Consider the following 22935-nt stretch of genomic DNA (forward strand, 5'->3'; position numbering starts at 1 on the left):
AAACAGTTTCACCTGAGTGGTCTGCTGCTAACGGTACAGAATTTAAAGTGTTCAGGATTATCCAGATCAGTACTGCTTGATATTTTAAAGTAAGACTTTTCGCACCTGCGAAAAGTCTTTGAAACTGAATATAGGGATAATTGAAACAGGCGAAAATGATGTCATAGGCGAACTGACTTTTCGCCCCATATTGAATATGGCCCCTAAACAGTTTCACCTGAGTGGTCTGCTGCTAGTTGTACAGAATTTAAAATGTTCAGGATTATCCAGATTAATAATACTTTATATTTTAAAATGTAATGTTTACATTAACTTTTCTCACGCACATTACACATAAAGGCTCGGCAAAATATTAAAATAAAACTATTCTTCCTATAACACAAAGTGCAATTTAACTAAACTACCACACAAAGCTCATGTGACAAACTCGTAATGGGGAGTGGACATCGTTCTAATCAAGGAAGCCATGTTTAGTGATGGCAAAATGAATAGCTCCTCAATACAGGGGCAGTCCATATTGCGGAGAAATGACGGATTAGAGCACGGATTATTTTTTCTATTTGTAGGAAAAGGTTCAACTTTAGTCCACAAAAGAAAGTAACCAGTTATACCGGAAAATGAAAATTTATCGACTTGTTGCCGAAACAAAGATGGCTGCCGGGCATTCCCAGCAGTCCGTACAGCGGCCTGCTGTATATAGGCTGCACGGGTCAGTCATAGCATACATACTGCACAGGTATCATAGTCAGACTGCGGGCAGAGGGTGACATGGACAGCACACATAAAGCACACATCACAACGGGTAAAGTATTCGGACTCATATCTGTCAGTGTGTTAGCTGTGTGCATATACACTTCTACCGTATGGTACACAACCTGGATTCCTCCAATCTGTTACAGAGTACACACTACAATCTACTACACAGTATGCTCCTACGGACGGACCTGAGCCTATTGCTACAAACATATAAGATTCATGGGCGAGGCTTTGTAAATTTGCATCTAATATATACATGTTGTGAACTATTAGCTAAATGGAACCTAAAGTGTGTAATGATAAAAAGTCTGCTGAAAATTACTGTACGGTATATCTCCTTGAATCTAGGATAACTAACGTGTGCATATTTGCATTACTTTTACTAGGTGTAGTGTAGTTTTACATGATATAGATATATGATACTGAGGTGGTCTGATGTAATATAGGCACTGTCTTATACTCTGTCAGAACCGCTTTTTTATTACTTTAGAAATATTTAGGCTATGTTTACAGAACTCAGATTTCTGGAGCAGCTGGTAATACAGCCCTTGTATAGCCATTAATAGTTTACATTCAGAGAAGTATATTGGGGTCTAGTTACTAAGCAGTGTTAGGAGACAGAGTGAAAAGTGATAAGGTGCCAGCCAATCAGCTCCCAACTGTAATCTCACAGGCTGTGTTTGAAAAATGACAGTTGGGAGCTGATTGGCTGGCACCTCATCACTTTTCACTCTGGGCCTGATTCAGACCCGCTCGCGAGCGCTGAGCGCTTGCATGCGGGTCGATGTTAACCCAGTGCGCATGCGCACAAGGGAGCCGGCTCCGTCACGCGTGCATGCGCGAGACCCGGATAGCGACGACCAAGCCGTCGCTCCGGGTCTCGCTACAAAGGGGGCGTGCTGTAGATGGTGAGTGACAGCACGCCCCCTTTGGTGGGCGTGGCTGCCCAGACGGAGGTGTTCCCATGGGAACGCCTGCTGTCTGGAGCCGGCACCACTAACATCACAAGTGATGTCAGTGGGAGTGGTCTCGGCTCTGATAGAGCCGAAAGCACTCCAGGGTTTGCGGCAACGAGACCCTACCACAAGGGTCTCGTCGCAAGCCCGATGGTCGCGATGGTCTTGACCATTGCGACCATCTTTTTGGCCGCTCGCTATAGGAGGCCGGGATGCCGCTCTTAAAAAAGATAAGGACGGCCCTGATTCAGAGCGAGCGCTCTGTCAGAGCGTCCAGCTCTGAATCAGGGCCTCTGTCTCCTAACACTGCTCAGTAAATAGACCCCATTGTCTCATGTAATTTATTTACTTTTTGTACATGACAACCCTTTAATGCATTACCTTACCTGGGTCTATTCAGCACGAGTGACGATGTTGCCCAGAATATTATCGGCAACATCGTCAAGAGTTTTTATCAGTTATGAAAATTTATTGCTGCTATTCAGCAATATTTTGTCTCCCTGCGATATTACAGACGGCATTGTTTTCGAGATTACAAAAACAATACCTTCTGTCTGTTCTTCTGCGCATGCTCAGTCATGCACTCAGGAATAGTCTCAGTCCCTGCTTGCGGTGACTGCCAATGGGGTAAGTAAATCTCCAGCCTGTCCACAGTGATTGACATGTGCATTATAGGTTTTATACTAGCCTGTATATGTATGTGCTTTTATATTTAACATTTATATAATGGCACATAAATATACATGTATACAGGCTAGTATAAAGCCTGTATACACATGTCAATCACTTTCGGCAGGTTTAACAGGCTCTAGAGTGACTTACCTGTCTACGGTCACTGCAAACCAGGGACGGAGACTGGGCGGAGTTACCAGATGCTGCAGGGACTTGTTGGAAAATTTCCCTCTGTCCCTGCAGTTTTCAGGATATATAGTTATTTTCTTCATATAATGCCATTCTGAGATGGCATTATATAAAGTCAATATTTTTCGAGTGATTTAAAGGGGGGTATCCACTTAGCGATTTTTATGAACGATAACTATCGTTAAATCGTTTGCAAATCGTTCATAAATCGTTTACAAATCTATTGCAGAAATGTCTAAAACGACCAGCGATGCGTGTGCCCGCTGGTCGTTTAGACATCTCTGATCTCTCCAACATGCTGGTCAAACTGACGATCTTGTCAGGTTCAGCATGTGCGGGGATGAGGGATGTGCCTGGACTGAACGAGTGAACGTTCAATCTAGGCACATCACTAGATATACAGACGAGAGCACAAATGCAATGTCGCAATCGTGCTCTCGTTTGTATATCTATAAGTGGATACCCTCCTTAACACTGTTTGCTTTGCTGAATAGCAAAAAGCGTTTAAAGCACTGTAGGGATCAATAGCTGATCCCTACAGTGCGGTACTCTGCGAGATGGGAATTAATGGAGAAGATAATTTCGTTATCTCCTCCATTATCCCATTGCTGAATAGGGGATTTACATATAAAATACAGAAACTATGCTTTCCGGATTTTTTATGTAAATCCTCTATTCAGCAATGGGATAATGGAGAAAATAACGCAATTATTCATAGTTTCCGTATTTTTTATGTAAAAAAAATCATTCCTGAATAGACCCCCTAGTGTTTTAGGCAGCAGATTGCTGATGCAAAATTTTCACTTGTATGTAGTTCCATCCTTTTAGTACTCATCAGTGTATGACAGGTTTGATGCGTGGCTTGTAACTTACCCAATAGTGGATTTCTGAATCTTGTCTTATAATTTTGGTAAAGGGCATTTACTTATGTGATCAAGTATGCTTGGAGGCTGTACAATGCATTCAGTTACTTTCTAGAGTTTCCTGGGTATTGTTTTGTCTGTACCCAAACAATAACCATGTAGTCCCGAAGCTTATTTTTGGGACTATATGGACTCCAGAGTTTTTAGTAGATTTTATATGGTACAGGAAAAGTATTTTTGTTTTGTGTGGACATTTTTAAGTAATCAAACACAGTTGCAGACATCTTTGCTATTCCTTGCAAGTAGATACTAAAAACGGGGGGTAAACAAATCTAACAACTATTAATTTAAAAATATTGGATCTTTAATCTTTCAGTGACTCTTGTAGAAAGCAACTCAAATCCCTCAGGATTGCAGCTAGTCAGTAGCTATCAGACCAATCGCATGGGGGATCCTTCCAGCCTCGTGGAACTGGCACAACAGGTGCAGAAGGTCAGTGACACAGTATATAAGCCGTGCCCTTGTTATACACTGAACTAAGTTGAATGATACCCGTCTTCCACCAAAATTCTGGGTCTGACCCAGAGTTGGAACAGAGGGCCTGATTCAGACCCGCACGTGAGCGCTATGCGCTCGCAAGCGGGTTGATGGTGGCCCAGTGCGCATGCGCGAGACCCTGATAGCGACGGGCAAACCGTCGCTCTGGGTCTCGTACCAGAGGGGGCATGCTGTCGATGTTGAGTGACGGCATGCCCCCTTTGGTGGGCGGGCCGGGGGAGTGGCTGCCCAAACGGAGGCGTTCCCATGTGAACGCCTCCGTTTGGGGGCGGCCCCACTGACATCTCGAGTGATGTCAGTCGGAGAGATTTCGGCTCTGTTACCACAAGGGTCTCGTCGCAAGCCCGATGATCGCGATGGTCTTGACCATCGCGACCATCTTCCTGGCCGCTCGCTATAGCTGTGGGTGGTCACCCACAGCTATGTGAGCAGCCAGGAGGCCGCTCTAAAAAACAAGAAGGCCGGCGTGAAAGTGGATGCTTGGAAATGACGTCTTCTGCAAGCGCCACTGAAGCCGGACCAATCGGCCGGCTTGCAGTGCACTCCAGGTCATCGCAGTCCAGGTCACTGGTTTAAAGTGAAGACTTTAAATGAGTGGTTCCCAAACTTTATTAAGGCGCCGGGGGTGGGGGGGAGTGGCAGAGGCGGGCAATTATTTCAGCGGGGTGGGGGGGGGGGGGGGCATCGGGCAGGTTTTATCAAAGTGAAGAGGGCCACAAGCATATGTGTGTCTGTATGTAAAAAAAAAATTATATATGTATAAAATATGGGGCATAGGAGAGATTGCAGCGCCAGAGAGAAATGGATCCCTTTTCTTCAAAATTTGGAACAACCCGTACTATTAGGGTATCCAAGTGTATAATAAGTTAATATTTAAAACAAAGTCTCCTGGTTCCACCTTCCATGAACTTACCTTTTATATACACTCAGATAAGCCATTCCTTTTTTTATACCTCCAATTCTTCTTATTCCTCTATTTTTTTTTTATGCTGTTTCTTAACATCTATATAATAGCCCAAAGTCACCGGCACTCCGTAACACATACAACTGCTCTGGTACCTGTCCAATAAAGATCCATAAATAACAGCAAAATGAATGGCACTCAGGAGACTAACGATGTTGTAAAAAAATGACCATAACACAAGTCGGCGTGTAATCAACGTTTCAGGGACCTCTCCCTTTGTAAGTCTTGATAAAAGGGAGAGGTCCCTGAAACGTTGATTACACGCTGACTGGAGTTATTGTCATTTTTTAACAACATCGTTAGTCTCCTGAGTGCCGTTCATTTTGCTGTGTGTGTGTGTATATATGTGTATATATATATATATATATATATATATATATAATTATACAGGTTGAGTCTCCCATATCCAAATATTCCGCAATACGGAATAATTTTGGCATGACTGAGATAATGAAACCTTTGATTTTTGATGGTTCAATGTACACAAACTTTGTCTAAAGCACAAATTATTACAAATATTTAAGGTATAAAATTACCTTAAGGCTGTGTGTATATGACCAGAGCCGTAACTAGACTTTTTGGTGCCCTGTGCCAGAAAGAGCATTGGCGCCCCCTTAATTTTTCAAAGGGACATAATGCACCCAAAAAAGGGCCATGGCTTCATGGGGAAGGGTCAGGGAAGAGATAGGAGAGGCCAGGATATGCTGGAGATGAAATAAGAGAAAGCTACAAGCAAGAATGATAATAAAAAAAAATTTGACAGGTCCAAACAGCGCCCCCTGACCTGTGGTGCCCTGTGCGATGGCACCGGCCGCACTACCCTAGCTACAGCCCTGTATATGACACATAAATTAATTTCATTTCTGTACACAAACTTTGCTTGAGCCACAAAATTATTGAAAATATTGTATAAAATTACCTGCAGGCTGTGTGTATAAGGTGTATATAACACACAAATGCATTCTGTTTGTATATTGGGGTCCCATTCCAAAATACGGAATATTCCGTTATCCAAAATATCCCTGGTCCCAAGCTTTTTGGATATGGGAGACTCAACGTGTGTGTGTGTGTATGTGTGTATTTTTTTTTTTTTATTGTATGTATATTGCTCTACATGCAGGTATACTGACACACATGATTGTATGGAGTATTTGAATCAGACTTTTACTGCAAGACCAGACATATGTGATACACCATTAGAAAATGTAGATTTGACGTTTTACACTGATGGGAGTTGTCACAGGCAGACGGACACAGGAGAATTATGCACAGGTTATGCTGTTGTAAATGACGAGGATGTTGTAGAAGCTGAACCACTTGGTCCACCTCACTCAGCCCAGGTGGCTGAACTGGTGGCATTAGGGAGAGCGTGTGAGCTGGCAGAAGGTAAACCAGCCAATACATATACACTGACTCTAGGTGCGCCTTCGGGGTAGTACATGATTTTGGGGCTCTCTGGCATCTTAGGAATTTTATGACAGCAGCAGGCACACCAGTCGCACACTCACATCACATAAAAAGACTTCTGACAGCAATCCAGCAACCAAAGGCAGTAGCTGTCATCAAATGCAAAGCCCACACATGCGAAGAAGACCTGGTCTCGCTGGGCAATAACAGAGCAGATGAAGCTGCCAAATGGGCAGAAGGGTTACGCATAAATATAACAACTAACAAAGTAGTGGACTTCCAGACAATAGACACGCAGAATAATTGAAATTCAAAATTTGTGTTCCCTACAGGAAAAGGCAGTCTGGAGATCGAAGGGATGTGGTCAGGAGTCCGCCAGACTCTGGAGAGATGGACAAGGTAGGCCTGTTGCTCCCAAGGCATACTACCCAAGCTTGGCTGAGGCAGCGCATGGTCTGACTCACCTTGGAAAAGAAGGTATGTGCAAGTTGGTCAGAGCATATTGGTGTGGACCAGGCTTTTCTTCTCAAGCTGGAAAGATAGCAATGTCCTGTCTGACTTGTTTGAGGAAAAATGTCGGGAAGACAATCCCCGCCGAGCCATCCCACATCCCTCCGACAGACGGTCCTTTTCAGGTAATACAATTGACTTCATTCAATTACCACCTTGCACAAACCTCAAGTATGTATTAGTTTGTACTGATGTATTTTCTAATTGGGTAGAGGCATATCCAGCTGCCACTAATACTGCTGTTTTTACTGCTAAAAAGATTGTTCAGGAGTTTGTATGCAGATATGGTATCCCTAAAATCATAGAAAGCGATAGGGGTACTCATTTCACTGGTGATGTTTTTCAGAACATGTGTAAGCTTATGGGTATTAATAGTAGACTTCACACCCCCTACCGACCGCAAGCCAGGTGACCCCCGATTTCTCAATATACAACAACATCTGTATGTGTCCTTCTTTATTACAATTAAAACACCTTACTGTATTACAAAATTGCTGGTATGTGTTTGTAAGGAGTGTTGTAAGACTGGCTGTGTATGTGATCCCTCTAGAGCCTGAATGCTCACTGCCATTAACTTCTCACTCAGTGCCTCTTTCTTCCTGCCAATGTTTTTGTCATGTTCTATGGCAGACTCTCTTAAGTGCATCTACCGTAATTCCTCTCCAGTTAGGTAGAGAGGTTTGCACTCTAGTTTTTAGATTATCCTTGAGACCATCCATAAGTACCGTAACAGCTACTTCCCTGTGGTGTACATCATCTTTAATATCTGCTATCCCAGTGTACTGGGTTATTGTTAGCAGTACTCTGGCGAAATAATCTGCTGCAGATTCACTATCCTTTTGTTTAATAGTGTAAATTTTACTCCAGTTAACTACCACTGGGAAATATATAGCCAATTGTGTTATTGTACGTTTTATATTTACCTGGTTATCCTCATCCGTCAAGGATTCATCCTCCAATATACAATCCTTAATAAACTTCTGCACATCAGTATTGGAGGGGAGACAGACCCTTAACACCACTCGCCAATCCTTATTAGTTGGCTCATGAGCATTACCTAAATCTTCAATAAATTTCTAGCATTTGGCTAACTCTTTCCTAGGGTCTGGAAAATCTGACATAATTGAATGTAATTCTGCTCTCGTCCATGGACAATGCATTTCTACATTCCTTATGGGAACTACACCATCTTTGTCTGGTTTTCCATTGGGAACTGCAATTGTACGGCCAGGATGTGCACCTACCACATGACTATGTTAAGGATTACCTCTCCTAGTACGGTCTCCACTAGTCTCACCAACTTCAGCTGCTGGCCCTGCTGGTTGGATCACTGCCTTTCCTCTCTGTGGAACATCTAATATATTAATAGCATGTGTAATGGCTGAAATTACAGTAGGTTCATCTTCTACTAAATAATTTTCCTTGAGGGGACTTAATCGGGATACAAGTTACTTATTACGATTTTTTTATTATATTTGGTATCTGTTGTACTTTCACCTGTGGTCGCATATGGCGACCGAGGTGCGCTTGCGCTGCACAGTGACACTACCTTGCAGCGTGGGTACGTTCCCGGGTGACGTCTTGCTTTGCGGCGTGAGTATGCTATTTTGCGGCGTGCTACTATGCCACGTGTGTGCTATGGATACCCCTTAATCGGTATACCTAATAGTCGCTATTTTGCGTCTCAAGTTGATAAATTGAAATAATTGCGTAAACAATCCAATTGTGGTTCCAAAGCACAAAAAGTTATATTTTTACAAGAAAGGGTATAACACGCTTTGATCTAAACAATTAGCGCAAAAAGCAAGTAAACACAAAGGTACAGCCACTACATACGCTAGCGCTCTCGATTCCAGTTGTCAGTCATCAATCGTGAAGCCTGTGGTCATCTAAGAAGGGAAATGTCTCCCTTATGGTGTCTAGAGCACTAGCCTATATACTTACAGGTCACAGATAGAACAATAGAGACAAGCTGGCATGATTCCATTGGTCCTTGCTCCTGGTCATTCTGGTCATTGGATAGTTCATACGGTGTCATCAGGGGTATGTCTTGGTTCTCCAACAGTTGCTTTGTGTAGTTTCCCGCCGAAGAACTGGTTAAACTGGCTACAGACACTACATACAAAAAGTTAACCTGCTAACCAATAACTCTCTTTAGTTCGTAACTTGCGGACGCGTGATGCGATCTCCTTGCCGATAGAACTGGAGATCTGCAAATGAACAGAGATTTAATATAATACCAAACATGACATGTCTACTATGTTCTAAACCTTAGATCTTATTTACGTACACATTTCATCATAATTACTTGTTAAAAAGACCTTTAATAACTTATTGTAAATAGGAACCATTTTATTTATATATATATATATATATACACACACACACACACACACACACACACACACACACACACACACACACACACACACACACACACACACACACACACACACACACACACACACACACGCAGAGTCAGGTCCATAAATATTGGGACATTGACAGAATTTTCATATTTTGGCCTCTATTCACCACCACAATGGCTTTGAAATGAAACAAACAAGATGTGCTTTAACTGCAGACTTTCAGATTTAATTTGAGTGTAATTACATCCTTATCAGGTGAACGGTGTAGGAATTACAACGGTTTCTATATGCGCCTCCCACTTTTTAAGGGGCCAAAAGTAATGGGACTATCAACTCAAAAGCTATTTCATGGACAGGTGTGGGCTATTACCTCGTTATTTCATTATCACTTAAGCAGGTAAGAGGTCTGGAGTTGATTCTAGGTGTGACATTTGCATTTGGAATCAGTTGCTGTCGACTCCCAATATGAGATCCAAAGAGCTGTCACTATCAGTGAAGCAAGCCATCATTAGGCTGAAAAATCAAAACAAACCAATCAGAGAGATAGCAAAAACATTAGGTGTGGCCAAATCAACTGTTTGGAACATTCTTAAAAAGAAAGAATGCATCGGAGAGCTCAGCAACACCAAAAGACCTGGAAGACCATGGATGACAGAATAATTATTTCCCTGGTGAAGAAAAACCCTTCACAACAGTTGGCCAAATCAAGAACACTCTCCAGGAGGTAGGTGTATATGTGTCAAAGTCGACAATCAAGAGAAGACTTCACAAGAGTGAATATAGAGGGTTCACCACAAGATGTAAACCATTGGTGAGCCTCAAAAACAGGAAGACCAGATTAGAGTTTGCCAAACACATCTAAAAAAGCCATTACAGTTCTGGAACAACATCCTATAGACAGATGAGACAAAGATCAACTTGTACCAGAGTGATGAGAAGAGAAGAGTATGGAGAAGGAAAGGAACTGCTCATGATCCAAAACATACCACCTCATCAGTGAAGCATGGTGGTGGTAGTGTCATGGCGTGGGCATGTATGGCTGCCAATGGAACTGGTTCCCTTGTGTTTATTGATGATGTGACTGCTGACAAAAGCAGCAGAATGAATTCTGAAGTGTTTTGGGCAATATTATATGCTCATATTCAGTCAAATGCTTTAGAAGTCATTGGACGGCACTTCACAGTGCAGATGGACAATGACCCAAAGCATACTGCAAAAGCAACCAAAGAGTTTTTTAAGGCTAAAAAGTGGAATGTTATGCAATGGCCAAGTCAATCCCCTGACCTGAATCTGATTGAGCATGCATTTCACTTGATGAAGACAAAACCGAAGGGAAAATGCCCAAAGAACAAGCAGGAACTGAAGACATTTGCAGTAGAGGCCTGGCAGAGCATCACCAGGGATGAAACCCAGCGTCTGGTGATGTCTATGCGTTCCAGACTTCAGGCTGTAATTGCCTGCAAAGGATTTGCAACAAAATATTAAAAAGTGAAAGTTAGATTTAGGATTGTTTAGTTTGTCCCATTACTTTTGGCCCCTTAAAAAGTGGGAGACACATATAGAAACCGTTGTAATTCCTACACCGTTCACCTGATTTGGATGTAATTACCCTCAAATTAAATCTGAAAGTCTGCAGTTAAAGCACATCTTGTTTGTTTCATTTCAAAGCCATGGTGGTGGTGAATAGAGGCCAAAATATGAAAGTTCTGTCAATGTCCCAATATTTATGGACCTGACTGTATATACATGTTTGCATATGTGCGTCTGTGCATTGGTGTAGGAAGTGTTCATATGTATGTATGTATGTATGTGAGGACGCACGAGGGCGTCTGTGTACCCATGGGGATGTGTATGTTATGTGAATCAGTGTATGTGTGTGGTGGGTTCGCAGTTGTGCGCATTGGATTGCGCCGAAGCAAAGTAGTGTCCGATTTGCCCTTTATCAAACAACAGACGACTAGATCGTCCGATAATAATTGCAACTGATCAAATCCAATGATCTGACTTCGACAGTGCGCTACTTTGCGGCGTGTGCACGCTGCCTAGCGGTGTGAGTACGCTGCTTTGCGACACACATACACCACCGTGCCACGTGTTCCCCTCGTGCTGCCATAACTTTAAACAATCATTATACTTTACTCTTTTCTTCAAAGATTTGACTAAACATATGTTATCTCTCACTGTATTTAGTACCTCCGAATCGAAACTGCCAACTTTAGGAAAGAGTTTCACACATCTTTTGGTCATCTTGACCCATATGTCGCAGTATGCAGTAGCGTACTCTCCATACTTCACATTCATTATATACCTTGCTGACTCGGACGGCCCATTCATAAGCAGTATCTAGTCGACCATCCCTAGCGACTGCTTAGCACCCATCTGGGACAGCGCTTTGCTACTTTCGCTAGAGATTTCGACCAGTGGACAAATTACAATAAGCTGCGTCTACCCACTGTACAAATGACCGCTAAGCCTTTTGTCAGTTTTGCACAAATAAGGGAACAGAATCTAGCCTATACTATACTCCTGCTTTCCAGACGAATTATACCAAGCTTCGTCTACCGCTTCCTACTTTGAGTTACTCTCCACTGGTAGCATCTAAGTATTTCACCACTTAGCCTTGCCAGTGACTTACTCCCATGACCCCCAAGTCACAATCACGGTTTCCACTACCGTGCGGTCCGATCACATTGCCCAGAGACACTACAGCTTATCAATGGACTTTGCGATTACTATTGGGGGTTTGGCCGAGAAAAACGCCTTTTGTTTTCTCGCTCAGTTATACCTGCTATGAATACTGCTTCAGCTTGCCCTGTTCGCCTCTTGGACACCTTAGCCGGCCCTATCTATTACAGTTCAACAATCAAAAAACCTTTTCCATTTTTTTTCCTTTATCACATCACAATTTTGCATACGTTCACATTCATATACCTCTGTTTTCTTCGCAGAAAAATGCTTTTCCTAGTGGCAATACCTATTCAGAGGATTTTAACAAGTGATACAAGACTAATTATTATAACGATTGTTTAAACGTACGGCAGTAATAAAGGGAAGACGCATACGCTATTTGCGAATTGCCTACTGTAGCGCAAATGTGACAATAAAAGAAACTGACTTTTCTCTCTTGTCCCTGGATTCTAATCAGCGCTCCTTATATCACCCAAAGAATGGATATTCGATTTCACAACACTGAGTATAAAACAGGTTCAAAACACGTTGTGTTCTTACCCGTATGTGATGTGTCCACCCTTTGTTGAGGAGTCGAAATCCGGTCGTCGCTTTGAGTAATTTCCGGTAGCGTGACCTCAAGGCCGAGCCCCCATCTATTGATACCTAATAGTCGCTAGTCGCTATTTAGCGTTGCAAGTCGCTTAAGAAAGAATTGCTTTCCAGTCCAATCGTGTGGTTCCAAAGCACAAAAAGTTATTTATGTAAAGAAAAAGTAACACGGTGAAAGATTTAATAATTAGAGTAAAAAGCAATAATAAAGTACAAGCCGATGCATGCGCACTGGTCCCAGCATACAGTCATCAATCCAGAAGCCTGTGATCATCAAAGAGGATGTCTGAACACTGGGATCGGGCCTCTGCTTATATACCTTACAGAGGGTCTCATTCAGACCCGCTCGCGAGCGCAGGACGCTCGCAAGCGGGTTGATGGTACCCAAATGCGCATGCGCACGACCCGGCGAGCTACGGGGAAGCTGTCGCTTGGGGTCTCGCACCAAGGGGGCGTGCTGTCGATGGTGAGTGACAGCACGCCCCCTTTGGTGGGCGTGCCGGGGCGTGGCTCCCCAGACGGAGGCGTTCCCATGGGAACGCCTACCGTCTGGGTCCGGCCCCACTGACATCACTAGTGATGTCAGTGGGAGTGATTTTGGCTCTGATAGAGCCAAAATCACTCCAGGGCTTGCGGAAGCAAGACCCTACCGCAGGGTCTCGTCGCAAGTCCATCTTCATGGACGCTCGCATAAGCTGTGGGTGGTAACCCACAGCTATGCGAGCGTCCAGGAGGACGCACCAAAAAAAAAAAAAACGCCCTGATTCAGAGCGGGCGCTCCTTCAGAGCGGGCGCTTAGTTGACAAGTTTCCATTGGTCCTTGCTTCTGGATAATCTGGTCATTGGTCGGTTCATACGGTGTCATCAGGGGCATGGCTCAGTTCTCCAACGGTCTCTTTGTGTAGCTTCCCGCCGAACAACTGGTTAATGCTGGCTACAACACTACATGCATGTTATAACATTTCTATCCAATAACTCCCTATCATCCATTATTATTATTATCGTTTATTTATATGGCGCCACAATTGTTCCGCAGCCCCTTACAAAGTACATAAATAGATTGATTTACAGTACAATATAATACAGGGCATGGATATTATACATTGCTGCATTCGCGACCATAACACCCAGATAAGCAACAATACAAGGCAACCAAGTGTTAGGTGACCTGGTAGAGAGTAAGAAGTAGATGAAGGTAGAGTAAGGAGAAGCACAAGAGGGTAGAGGGCCCTGCTCACAGGAGCTTACATTCTAAGCGACTTCCTTGCCGATGGATACGGATGTCTGCAATTAAACAGGGATTTAGTATGATGCTAAACATGACATGTCCACTATATTCTAAACCTTAGATTTTGTTTAAGTACATATTACATCATAATTATTAGCTAAAAATACCTTTACTAACACTGGTTATTAACTATAATGTGTGGGAACCATCTTGCACATATGCGTCCGCATATGTGCATCTATGTGTTGAAATAGCAACTATATACAAATGAGCGTCCATGTGTAAGTATGTGCATACGCATATGAGTGTCCGTGTATATAAGTATATATACATTTATATGTGTGTGCATCAGTGTATCTGTGTTAATATGCAGTTTAGCGCATCGAACTGCGCGACGCAAAGTAGCGTTGTGGAAACACATCGTCAGGCCATAGACGATTAGATCGTCAGATAATAATTGGACAACGATTGTAACCAATAATTTGACTTTGCCAATATGCTCTGTAGTCTGCAGTGCTTGCAGCTGGGCTTGGCTTCGCCCCCCGAGAACACTTTGTATTTGGCTGTTTAGCTTCCGGCACAAGGGCTGATGGGAGCTGTAGTTTAGATGCAGGATCAGCCGCTGTGCTGCGGGCCGCATCCTGCCCACCCCTTCCTTAGAGTATCAGCATTTTTTTTCATGGCACTTTTAGGCCAAAACTTTCTTATTGAGAAATTAAGCAGCAAACATTCCATTAAGTAAATTGTGCTTATTTGCTATTCTTGGGTTCAGTTACGTGGTGGTGGACAGGGTCCACATATATTCTGATTGGCAGCCACCAGCACTAGTTTTGCTTATCACCTTGATCATAGATAATTTGATTTGCTCCTGGACCACCAAGCCGTGGCATGTGCCCCGCTGCAGCCAGTTTGGGAACCACTGATTTAAACTTATTTCACAAGCTATAGCATTTGTACCATATTATACAACACTGCATTTGTATTCATGTTGATATATTGCTACTATAGCATACCTTCCAACATTTAAGTCCAGCCAGGAGGGACAGTTGCGCACGCCCGAAGATAGGGGCATGACCTCACAGGAAATGCTGCACCCGCGAGCCACGTCCCCGTTTTCGTCATGCTTGAGGCTTGCCCAGCGCTCCAGGAGCTGCTGGACAGGCCCCCAGCCTCCTGAAGTGAAGGCACTGTGTAAATGGATGATGCGTGCAGACGTGCGTCATCCATTTACCGCAGCGGTGTTAGCGAGTCCTCCCTTTCTTCCCCACCTGCCCACAGGACACTGCAGCACGTGGGTGTGACAGCGGGATAGTGCCTCTAAAACGGGACTGTCCTGCTGAAATCGGGACAGTTGGGAGGTATGCTATATGGATAGATGCCGCTAGAGAGGCATACCAGTACTAATAGTACCTAACTCCTACATGAACTTACCATGTACTTCACCTAGTTCTTACCCTCCACCAAAATTAGTACTAACTGCTGCATCTGGGCTTCTTGCAGGCTGATTGAATAGTTCCGGGCACTTTACCTAGGAGAAGAGACCGTGTAACAAATCCTCCAGATGTTGTGTTCATTTAGTGCCGAGTATCTTCCTTTTGTATTTCTAGTTTAAATGGCAAAAAAAAAAAATCACTACGTTTGTGATCAGATGTCAACTGAGACTGACTGAAAACCTGGTCAGCCAGAGTTTGTACTATTGGTCCCCATGTAGTCAGTTTACTCGGTCTCCGATTGACTTGATCTGCCCAATACATCAAACATTCGAGAGAGAGAAAGTGAAGTTGCCCATAGCAACCAATCTGCTGCTAACTGTCATTTCAAAGACGGTGCAATATAAATAATAGGTTGAAGCCGATTGGTTGCTATAGGCAACTTCTCCACTTTGTCTCTGGAAGGTTTGATACATCTCCCACAAGGGTGTCTAGAGCAAGTGACCAATCAGTTATTGTACCTCCTATAACATGTAGCACTGCTATATTTTTCTTTATGAACTCTGTTTTGTAGACATCAGATTACATTTCTCTTAATAAGTAATCTTCCAGCCTTTCTGTATTTGGTTGGTTGGTAAAACTTCATAATGGGAAATAAAGTGTCTCTAATTACTGGAGTGTCGTATTGTGTGTCCCATGGAGAGGTTTTAATTCAGTGTATTTTACCCATAGGCTGATGATTTCATAAGAGCCAATGCATGTAATCGCTTAACGGTTATCGCAGAGCAGATCCGCGTGTTACAGGAGCAGGCAAGAAGGGTAAGTATTGGAATATGTTCTCGTACAATTTATAGAATGAATGATGCACAAATGGTAATATTCTTGCTACAAGACAGCATATTAATGATTTCTTCTTTCTTCGTAAATCAAATATTAAGGTGTAAACCTGAAGTGATCTTTTGTAACCTAATGCGCCTACTTTTCCACAATCGCACCCTACTTTTACTTTATGGGGCAGTAATTGGTGCCATGACTGCAGTGACTTTGGGAGCATACGGTCTGCTACAAGCACTGGGGCAATCCATTACAGTACAGAGTAGGCACATGTTTGCTTTCCAACCAACTTGCAAAAATCTGATTTTGTGACTTTATTTTATGAGCTAAAAGGGTGGAGAAACTGCAGTTACAAGGGTGCTCCCCTGTTTTGCTGGATAACACACTTTTTTTTCCCTACAAAATAACCTTTTGCTAGTACCTGGAAGGTGTCAGAGATCGGGTATTGTACTGTCATTTTAGTGGGATGCATTTTGCACCTTGCGTTAAAGGAAAGTGCATTATGCTCATGGAAACAAGAGGTTCATGTTTGGCAAAGGATATATGCTAAACTTTTCATGACCTTTATTATACAATCTTTCTAAAATACCCAGTTTTCCAAAGACTTTGTCATCACTCTATTTGGAAACGCTTCTCTGATCATCTGACATTCATCGCATGGTCTCCATTGTATGCAGGTGTTAGAAGATGCCAAGAGAGATGCTGATTTACACCATGCAGCGTGTAATGTTGTGAAGAAACCAGGGAATATTTATTACCTCTATAAACGGGAAAGTGGGCAGAGGTATTTTTCCATACTCTCCCCTAAGGTAAGATATTGTCTCCAGCTTAATGTAACAATTTTGCAGAACAGTTTGCTTTTTAACTCTTGATCTACTGTGTTTGTAAATCACCACACATATACAGTACCTATGCACAACCAAGGAAAGTACAGATGGGGATATTATCCTATAAACATGCGTATGCAGTAGCTATAAAGTCCACATTTTCTTTTCTTATTTCCACTATATGGCAGAGTTTCCCAAAGTCTGCTGCTACAGTCCAGGTTTTAAGGATATCCATGCTTGAGCACAGTTGACTTAATTAGTACCTCAGTAAATTTGATTTAACCATCTGGACTCAAGCATGGATATCCTTAAACCTGCACTGTAATGGCAGAGTTGGGGAAACTCAGACATATGAAATTACTATGCCTTTAGTCCAAATTCTCTCCACTTATCACCACAAAATATGATGCAATGTTAAATAATAATAATAAAAAATTAAGATATAAGTTTTTTTGCCTTATGTTTTAATACTGTATAGATTCCCAGCTGTAATTGCAGCTTAATGGTGCGTCGATTTGAGTGAAACTTGGCCAGCCTTTCACATGCGTACACTGCAGTTCTCACACTTCTGTGCAGTATTGGACAATATGGACCAGGCCAAATGGGGGCTGCAGCACATTTGTAAATCATTCCTCAGATTCTCAGTGGGATTCATTAGATTTTAGGTGGGGTTTAAGTCACTCCAATGTGGACTTTTCTTGTATGATCTGAGTTATTGTCTTGTTGGAACAAAATGTTCAAGGGGGTATATTTACAAAAGTTAGATTTTTGTATATGATTTTATGTTTTGATTTTAAGTCACCTGAAACCGAATCAAATCGAATTTAGATATCCCTGTCAATATCCCACATTTACTAAAATTAGATTTTTATTTTTTTTTACTTCTATTTCAAAATCGAATTTGATGTTGCTTGATTTTGACTAGTGACTTCTTGTTCGGATTTGGATGTCCATTTCAAAATCGAACATAGAATCACATATCGAACACAACATTTCCTTTAAAGGAAATATTAAAATAAAGACAGTACCCGCACACCGTTGAAAGTTAAATTTTATTACATACACTCACACTATACTTTCCTTGTCCTCGGTCCTCTTGTCCAGTAGAATCCTGCTGTTTTGAATTAAAAAAAAATACTCGTCTAACTGTTGGCGCAGGTTGGTCCTCGTCTCCTGAGCATTAAAAATAACAAACCGCATTGTCCCGCTGATTGGCTGGCACCCCTACAAGTGCTGGAAATCTTGTGGAAACATACAGCTCTTCTGTGTCCGTTAAGGCTTGGAACCATGCAGTTATTTTTAATATCAGGGTATCTACTGGGCAAGGTGAGTATAGTGTGAGTGTATGTAATAAAATGTAAATTTCAGCAGTCTGTGTGTACTGTCTTTATTTTAATATCTCCTTTACAGTGGGAATATTGGAACGAGTGGCCCCTCAATTCCCTGCATGCTGGTACTTGTGGTTTTCCAAGTATCTGTATGTGGGGGAGGCTTGCTGGTACCTATACTCCCCATGTAAAAGACAATATTAGTTTTATTCTATTTTTTACACCTATGAACCCCTGCATCCACTGCCCAGGGGTGCGGGGAATAGCCCTAGCCCAGGGTTACCTGGAGAGGGGGATTCCCACTTCTCCAGTAATCCTTGGCCTGAACTGACTAGTGTGGGGTGCTGAATGCTTTGGCAGGGGAACCCCATGAAGCGTGTCCCTCTGCTGTGGCATTACACCCTTGCTACTAAGTGCCTGGTACTGGTTGTTGAAAATACAGGGGACCCCTATGCCTTTATTACCTCCCTTATTTTCTCAACCAGGACCGGCTCAGGAGCACGGTGCTGGTTGTGCTTTTGGGGGAGAGGGGTATTTTGTGTTCGATCTCAATTTTGAATATTAGTATATCAGGGGACCCTATGTTGGTCTATGTTAAAGTACTGATGTTTAGACGATATTTGATTTTTGAAAGGGATTTGGTTTTATATTCGATTTTGATAAATCTTTGATCAAAATTGAATGCAAAATCGAACTTTGGTAAATATATCATCTAATCTTTCTCAAATTGCATCTGGTATGCCTCCGAGCTTTGCTTTATACGTTTTGCCCTCTATTTTGGCAAGATTACCGGTTTGTGAAGCAGAGAAGCATCCTCATGGCATTAGGCTGATGACTCCATGCTTTATGGTAGGGATACTGTTCTTGGATTATTGCGTTGCCCCAAACATTAGCATTAAGGCCAAATGTGGTTGCAGATTATGTTCTAGTTACATAAATGCTGAAAACCATGTTGTGTGGAGCAAGTAACAGCATTGTTTTTATCCTGTTTAGGAATGGGGCTCGAGTTGCCCACATGAATTTCTTGCTGCATATAAACTTCAACATGACATGTCCTGGACTCCCTTTGAGAACATTGAGAAGCGCGATGCAGAAATTAACATCATTGATAAATTACTGAATGAGCAAGTTGCACTTCCATCATGCGCCGAGCCCAACTTCAGGGGATTGACAAATTAAACCTACCTGGTCCTTACAAGCCATGTATATGATTCCAAAACGCTGTACTCAGAGGACTGCCCATGTCTGGCTGATTTGTCTGCTCAATGAGTTGTCTTTTACCCTGACATGTGGACATTTATTACTTGGCAGCATCGGGATCTAGGTATCTCCTTTGTGGTTATTAATAACAAGGTAAAGGCTTTGTCCGTGAAGGCTGTGGCTCTTGCACAATGTTGGCTCTTTTATTAATAAAAGAGCTGGAAGGATGTGCCTTGCAATACATACATGCCAATATAAGATTTTATTTTTTAGGATGACCTATTAAAATGAGCTTCAAGGGATGGAGATTTCGCATGTTACTCTGCATACTAAGTTTAGTGAGTTTTTTTCCTTTTTTAACCCCTTCACTGAGCAGGACTGAGCTGGAGACAAGTTTGAGCAGTCGATAGATTCCCTTTATAGTAGGTGAAAGCAAGTTTACAGGCCCGACGTTTACACTAATTAAAAAGAAAAAATACCGGACATAATCAAGACAGGCATGATGTCCTTTTCACAACCTCATTAGGATAAAAATGATGATATGTTGGGTCCATAGCTAATTAATGATCCAAAAAGGATAGAAAGAGTGGATTGGGAAGTCTGTACTTTGTAACGGACATGTACATTTCGAATAGAGTGCAGTCACTCAAATGGTCATGCACTGCGGTATTCACAAAGTGGGTATGTACCCATGTTTGTACAGCCTCCTGCTCTCTGACTACTAATATTTACATAATTGACAGTAGGGAGTACATTATTAAAGATAATGTATTATCCTTTATATAATGAATGCATATTGTACAGCAACTGTTGATTTAGACACTCTAGTGAATCTAAATCTACCCTACCCCACCCCAGACACACAAGTACAAGGGTCTGTTTAGTCTGAAGACAAATAACCAATCAAATACCTTTTCAGTGTGGAAGGTCACTGTGAAGTAACAATCACGTCTGTGGTACCAGAGTGACATGTCTCTAAATACTTTATATACCCAGATGCTCGGTACTCCTGCACTGGCTGTTATCAGCTTTGTTCATGAAATGTATAAAGCCGGGTACCCACTGGAGTGATGTCGGCACGATATGTAGTTTCCGGTTGAATCGGAACAACATATCAGCCACATTGCTCAGTGTGTATGGCCAATATGCTCGCTCCCGCAGACACTTGTGACATTGTCCGGTCAGCCACACTGCACGTCCAATCGGACGATATCACAAGCGGCCCCGTTGCAGGTAATGAGGGACGGAACAAGGTATCGTTCATTACCTCGTTCTGATGTGTACCCATGATTTGATATGTCGGCCTGTCATATCGTCTGGGTACACATCGCTCAGTGTGTACCCAGCTTAAGGCGGTGGTATGTTGTTTAGGATCAATTGTTTGGCAAAAGGAACTGCACAAATTTCTATATCTTCTGTCCATCTGCAGAGTCGTTTTGGAGTACATGTTGTTGTTGTTGTTTTCCCAGAGCAATTAATTAAAATTTAAGAATCTTAGGAGAATATCGATGTAAGAATGGCACTCTCCAATATGAAGCAGAAAATTATTTTATTCTTCACTTCATCAGGAAATAGATTATTACATCAACGTTTTGGACAACTGCTGGCCCCTTTAGCAAGATAGTAACTTCATAAGCTTCACAGCTGAATGGAAAGGGTAGTGGTACTTACCATATGCCGTTCATCTATAGGAATTAGCAATGAATAATGTACACCTGGCCTGCTGGCAGTTTGTCCAGACGTGACGTGACTATACTATATTTAATATAGGAATAATCAAAGCACCAAATGAATCATTATTTAATAATCATGAGGTACTTACTGGAGCATACCAGGTAATGCACTGCAAACTAGCCTCATGTGCTGTAATTCAATGTGCTGTGTGCATTCTTTTTGAGTCCAAGCTTGGAATGCATATGTCAGTATTCCTTGCTGCTGTATCAGAGGTATGTTACTCCATTATGTGGCATAAACACAACACGCAATTGGACCATATTTTCTCCCAAATGATGTATATATTATCCACTAAACAAACAGTAGCAGTTCCTTATTGTTGAACTGGAAATGTAACCCTCCTTTACACTGTGCATGCTACATTGAAACATCTCAAATTACTATAGCTATCAGCTACCTATCAATAGTGTTCTCTAGTATGATATAATCGACACAACCATACCTTCATCACTCCAAGGAGAATCTTTGATTAACACATATAAACAAAATTATACATTAAACAAATACCACTGTTCTTATGTGCAAACATTAAAGAGAGATATCAGAGTCAACAGGTTGACACACACAGCATCATTGTTTAAATAGAAATCACAGGGGCTCTGCACTCACCATAATAACTAACAATAATAATAATAATAAACAGTGGGGTTTTGGTTCATGAATTCATCAATGCATTTAAGCTTGCAGCCCCCGTCACGGGACCCCACTTTACTGCAAGTCCATACTCTATTGCTCAGAATTAGCAAGCACACCTGTTGCAAAGCACCTAGGAAAACAGCTGACACAAGTTAGATAACTAGTTTAAAAGGGGTGCATGAGAAAATATACCATATACCATGTTGTGTATACCCTGTGATTTCTATTTAAACAATGTGGTCACATACCATGTTGCACCCCAAATCTAGGAATGGTGAGTGCCGTGGATTAGTGCTTTTTGTTTATTATGATTAATTTTTATAATTAATCATTTTTGTGATCACATTTTCTCATGCACCTTTTTTAACTAGTTATCTAACTTGTGTCAGCTGTTTTCCTAGGTGCTTTGCAACAGGTGTGCTTGGTAACTGTCTCACATTTAAAAGCAAAGTTGCCGTGAGCTTTAAACCTTGATAGCATACCCTGAGTTTAACACTAATGTGATGGCTATGTCCCTGTTATAATTCTGGGCAATAGAGTAGGGACTTGCAGTAAAGTGGGGTCCCGTGACGGGGGCTGCAAGCTTAAATGCATTGATGAATTCATGAACCAAAACCTCACTGTTTATTATGTTTATTATTATTGTTATTATGGTGAGTGCAGAGCCCCTGTGATTTATATATAGATGTGTGTGTGTATATATGTGTATGTATATATATATATATATATATATATATATATATATATATATATATATATATATAGTGTTCCCTCTAGCTCCGGCGGCAGGCAGGGCGCCGGAGCTAGAGAGGGCAATGTTGTGCGCGCGCCCGAAAAGGGGGCGTGGTTACGAAAAGGGGGCGTGTCTATAAGACGCGTCCCCCTTTTCGTCATACTTGGGGGCGTGCCCGGCGCTTACGGACATGCCGGGCAGCCCCCCAAGCGCTGCAGAAAGGGAGAATAGACGCCGGGCGCATGCGCCCAGCGTCTATATCCCGGCGGTGACCGGGTCACCGCATGTTTGTCCACCCGCGGGACACTGCGTCCCGCGGGTGAGAACGGCTCCCGCAGGCTGTTAGGGCAGGGCGCTTTTTGCCCTCCAGAAGGAGGGCAGGGCGCCGCGCCCTGCTAAAACAGCCTAGCGGGAACACTATATATATATATATATATATATATATATATATATATATATATA

The 22935-nt window shown here is 42.3% G+C and overlaps 1 protein-coding gene across 1 annotated transcript; it reads left to right on the forward strand.

Moving 5' to 3' along the window:
* The first annotated feature begins 667 nt into the window (after positions 1–667).
* CUNH1orf50 (chromosome unknown C1orf50 homolog) lies at positions 668–21138 on the forward strand. Its single transcript, XM_088461240.1, has 5 exons — positions 668–802; positions 3813–3928; positions 15914–16000; positions 16693–16824; positions 19164–21138. The coding sequence occupies exons 1-5, from the start codon at positions 769–771 to the stop codon at positions 19347–19349; spliced, it is 555 nt and encodes a 184-aa protein (XP_088317366.1). The 5' UTR covers positions 668–768; the 3' UTR covers positions 19350–21138.
* The last annotated feature ends 1797 nt before the right edge of the window (positions 21139–22935 follow it).

This window comes from Taudactylus pleione, unplaced genomic scaffold (assembly GCF_031769625.1).
Source record: "Taudactylus pleione unplaced genomic scaffold, aTauple2 ptg001031l, whole genome shotgun sequence".
Lineage (NCBI taxonomy): Eukaryota > Metazoa > Chordata > Amphibia > Anura > Myobatrachidae > Taudactylus > Taudactylus pleione.

What these genes read in the sequence shown, in the direction of transcription:
- CUNH1orf50 (XM_088461240.1), top strand. Translation starts at nt 769, where the DNA reads ATGGACAGCACACATAAAGCACACATCACAACGG. An exon ending in TGGCACAACAGGTGCAGAAG is followed by an intron (nt 3,929 to 15,913) that starts GTCAGTGACACA and finishes TTTTACCCATAG; the next exon opens with GCTGATGATTTCATAAGAGC. An exon ending in TTTCCATACTCTCCCCTAAG is followed by an intron (nt 16,825 to 19,163) that starts GTAAGATATTGT and finishes TATCCTGTTTAG; the next exon opens with GAATGGGGCTCGAGTTGCCC.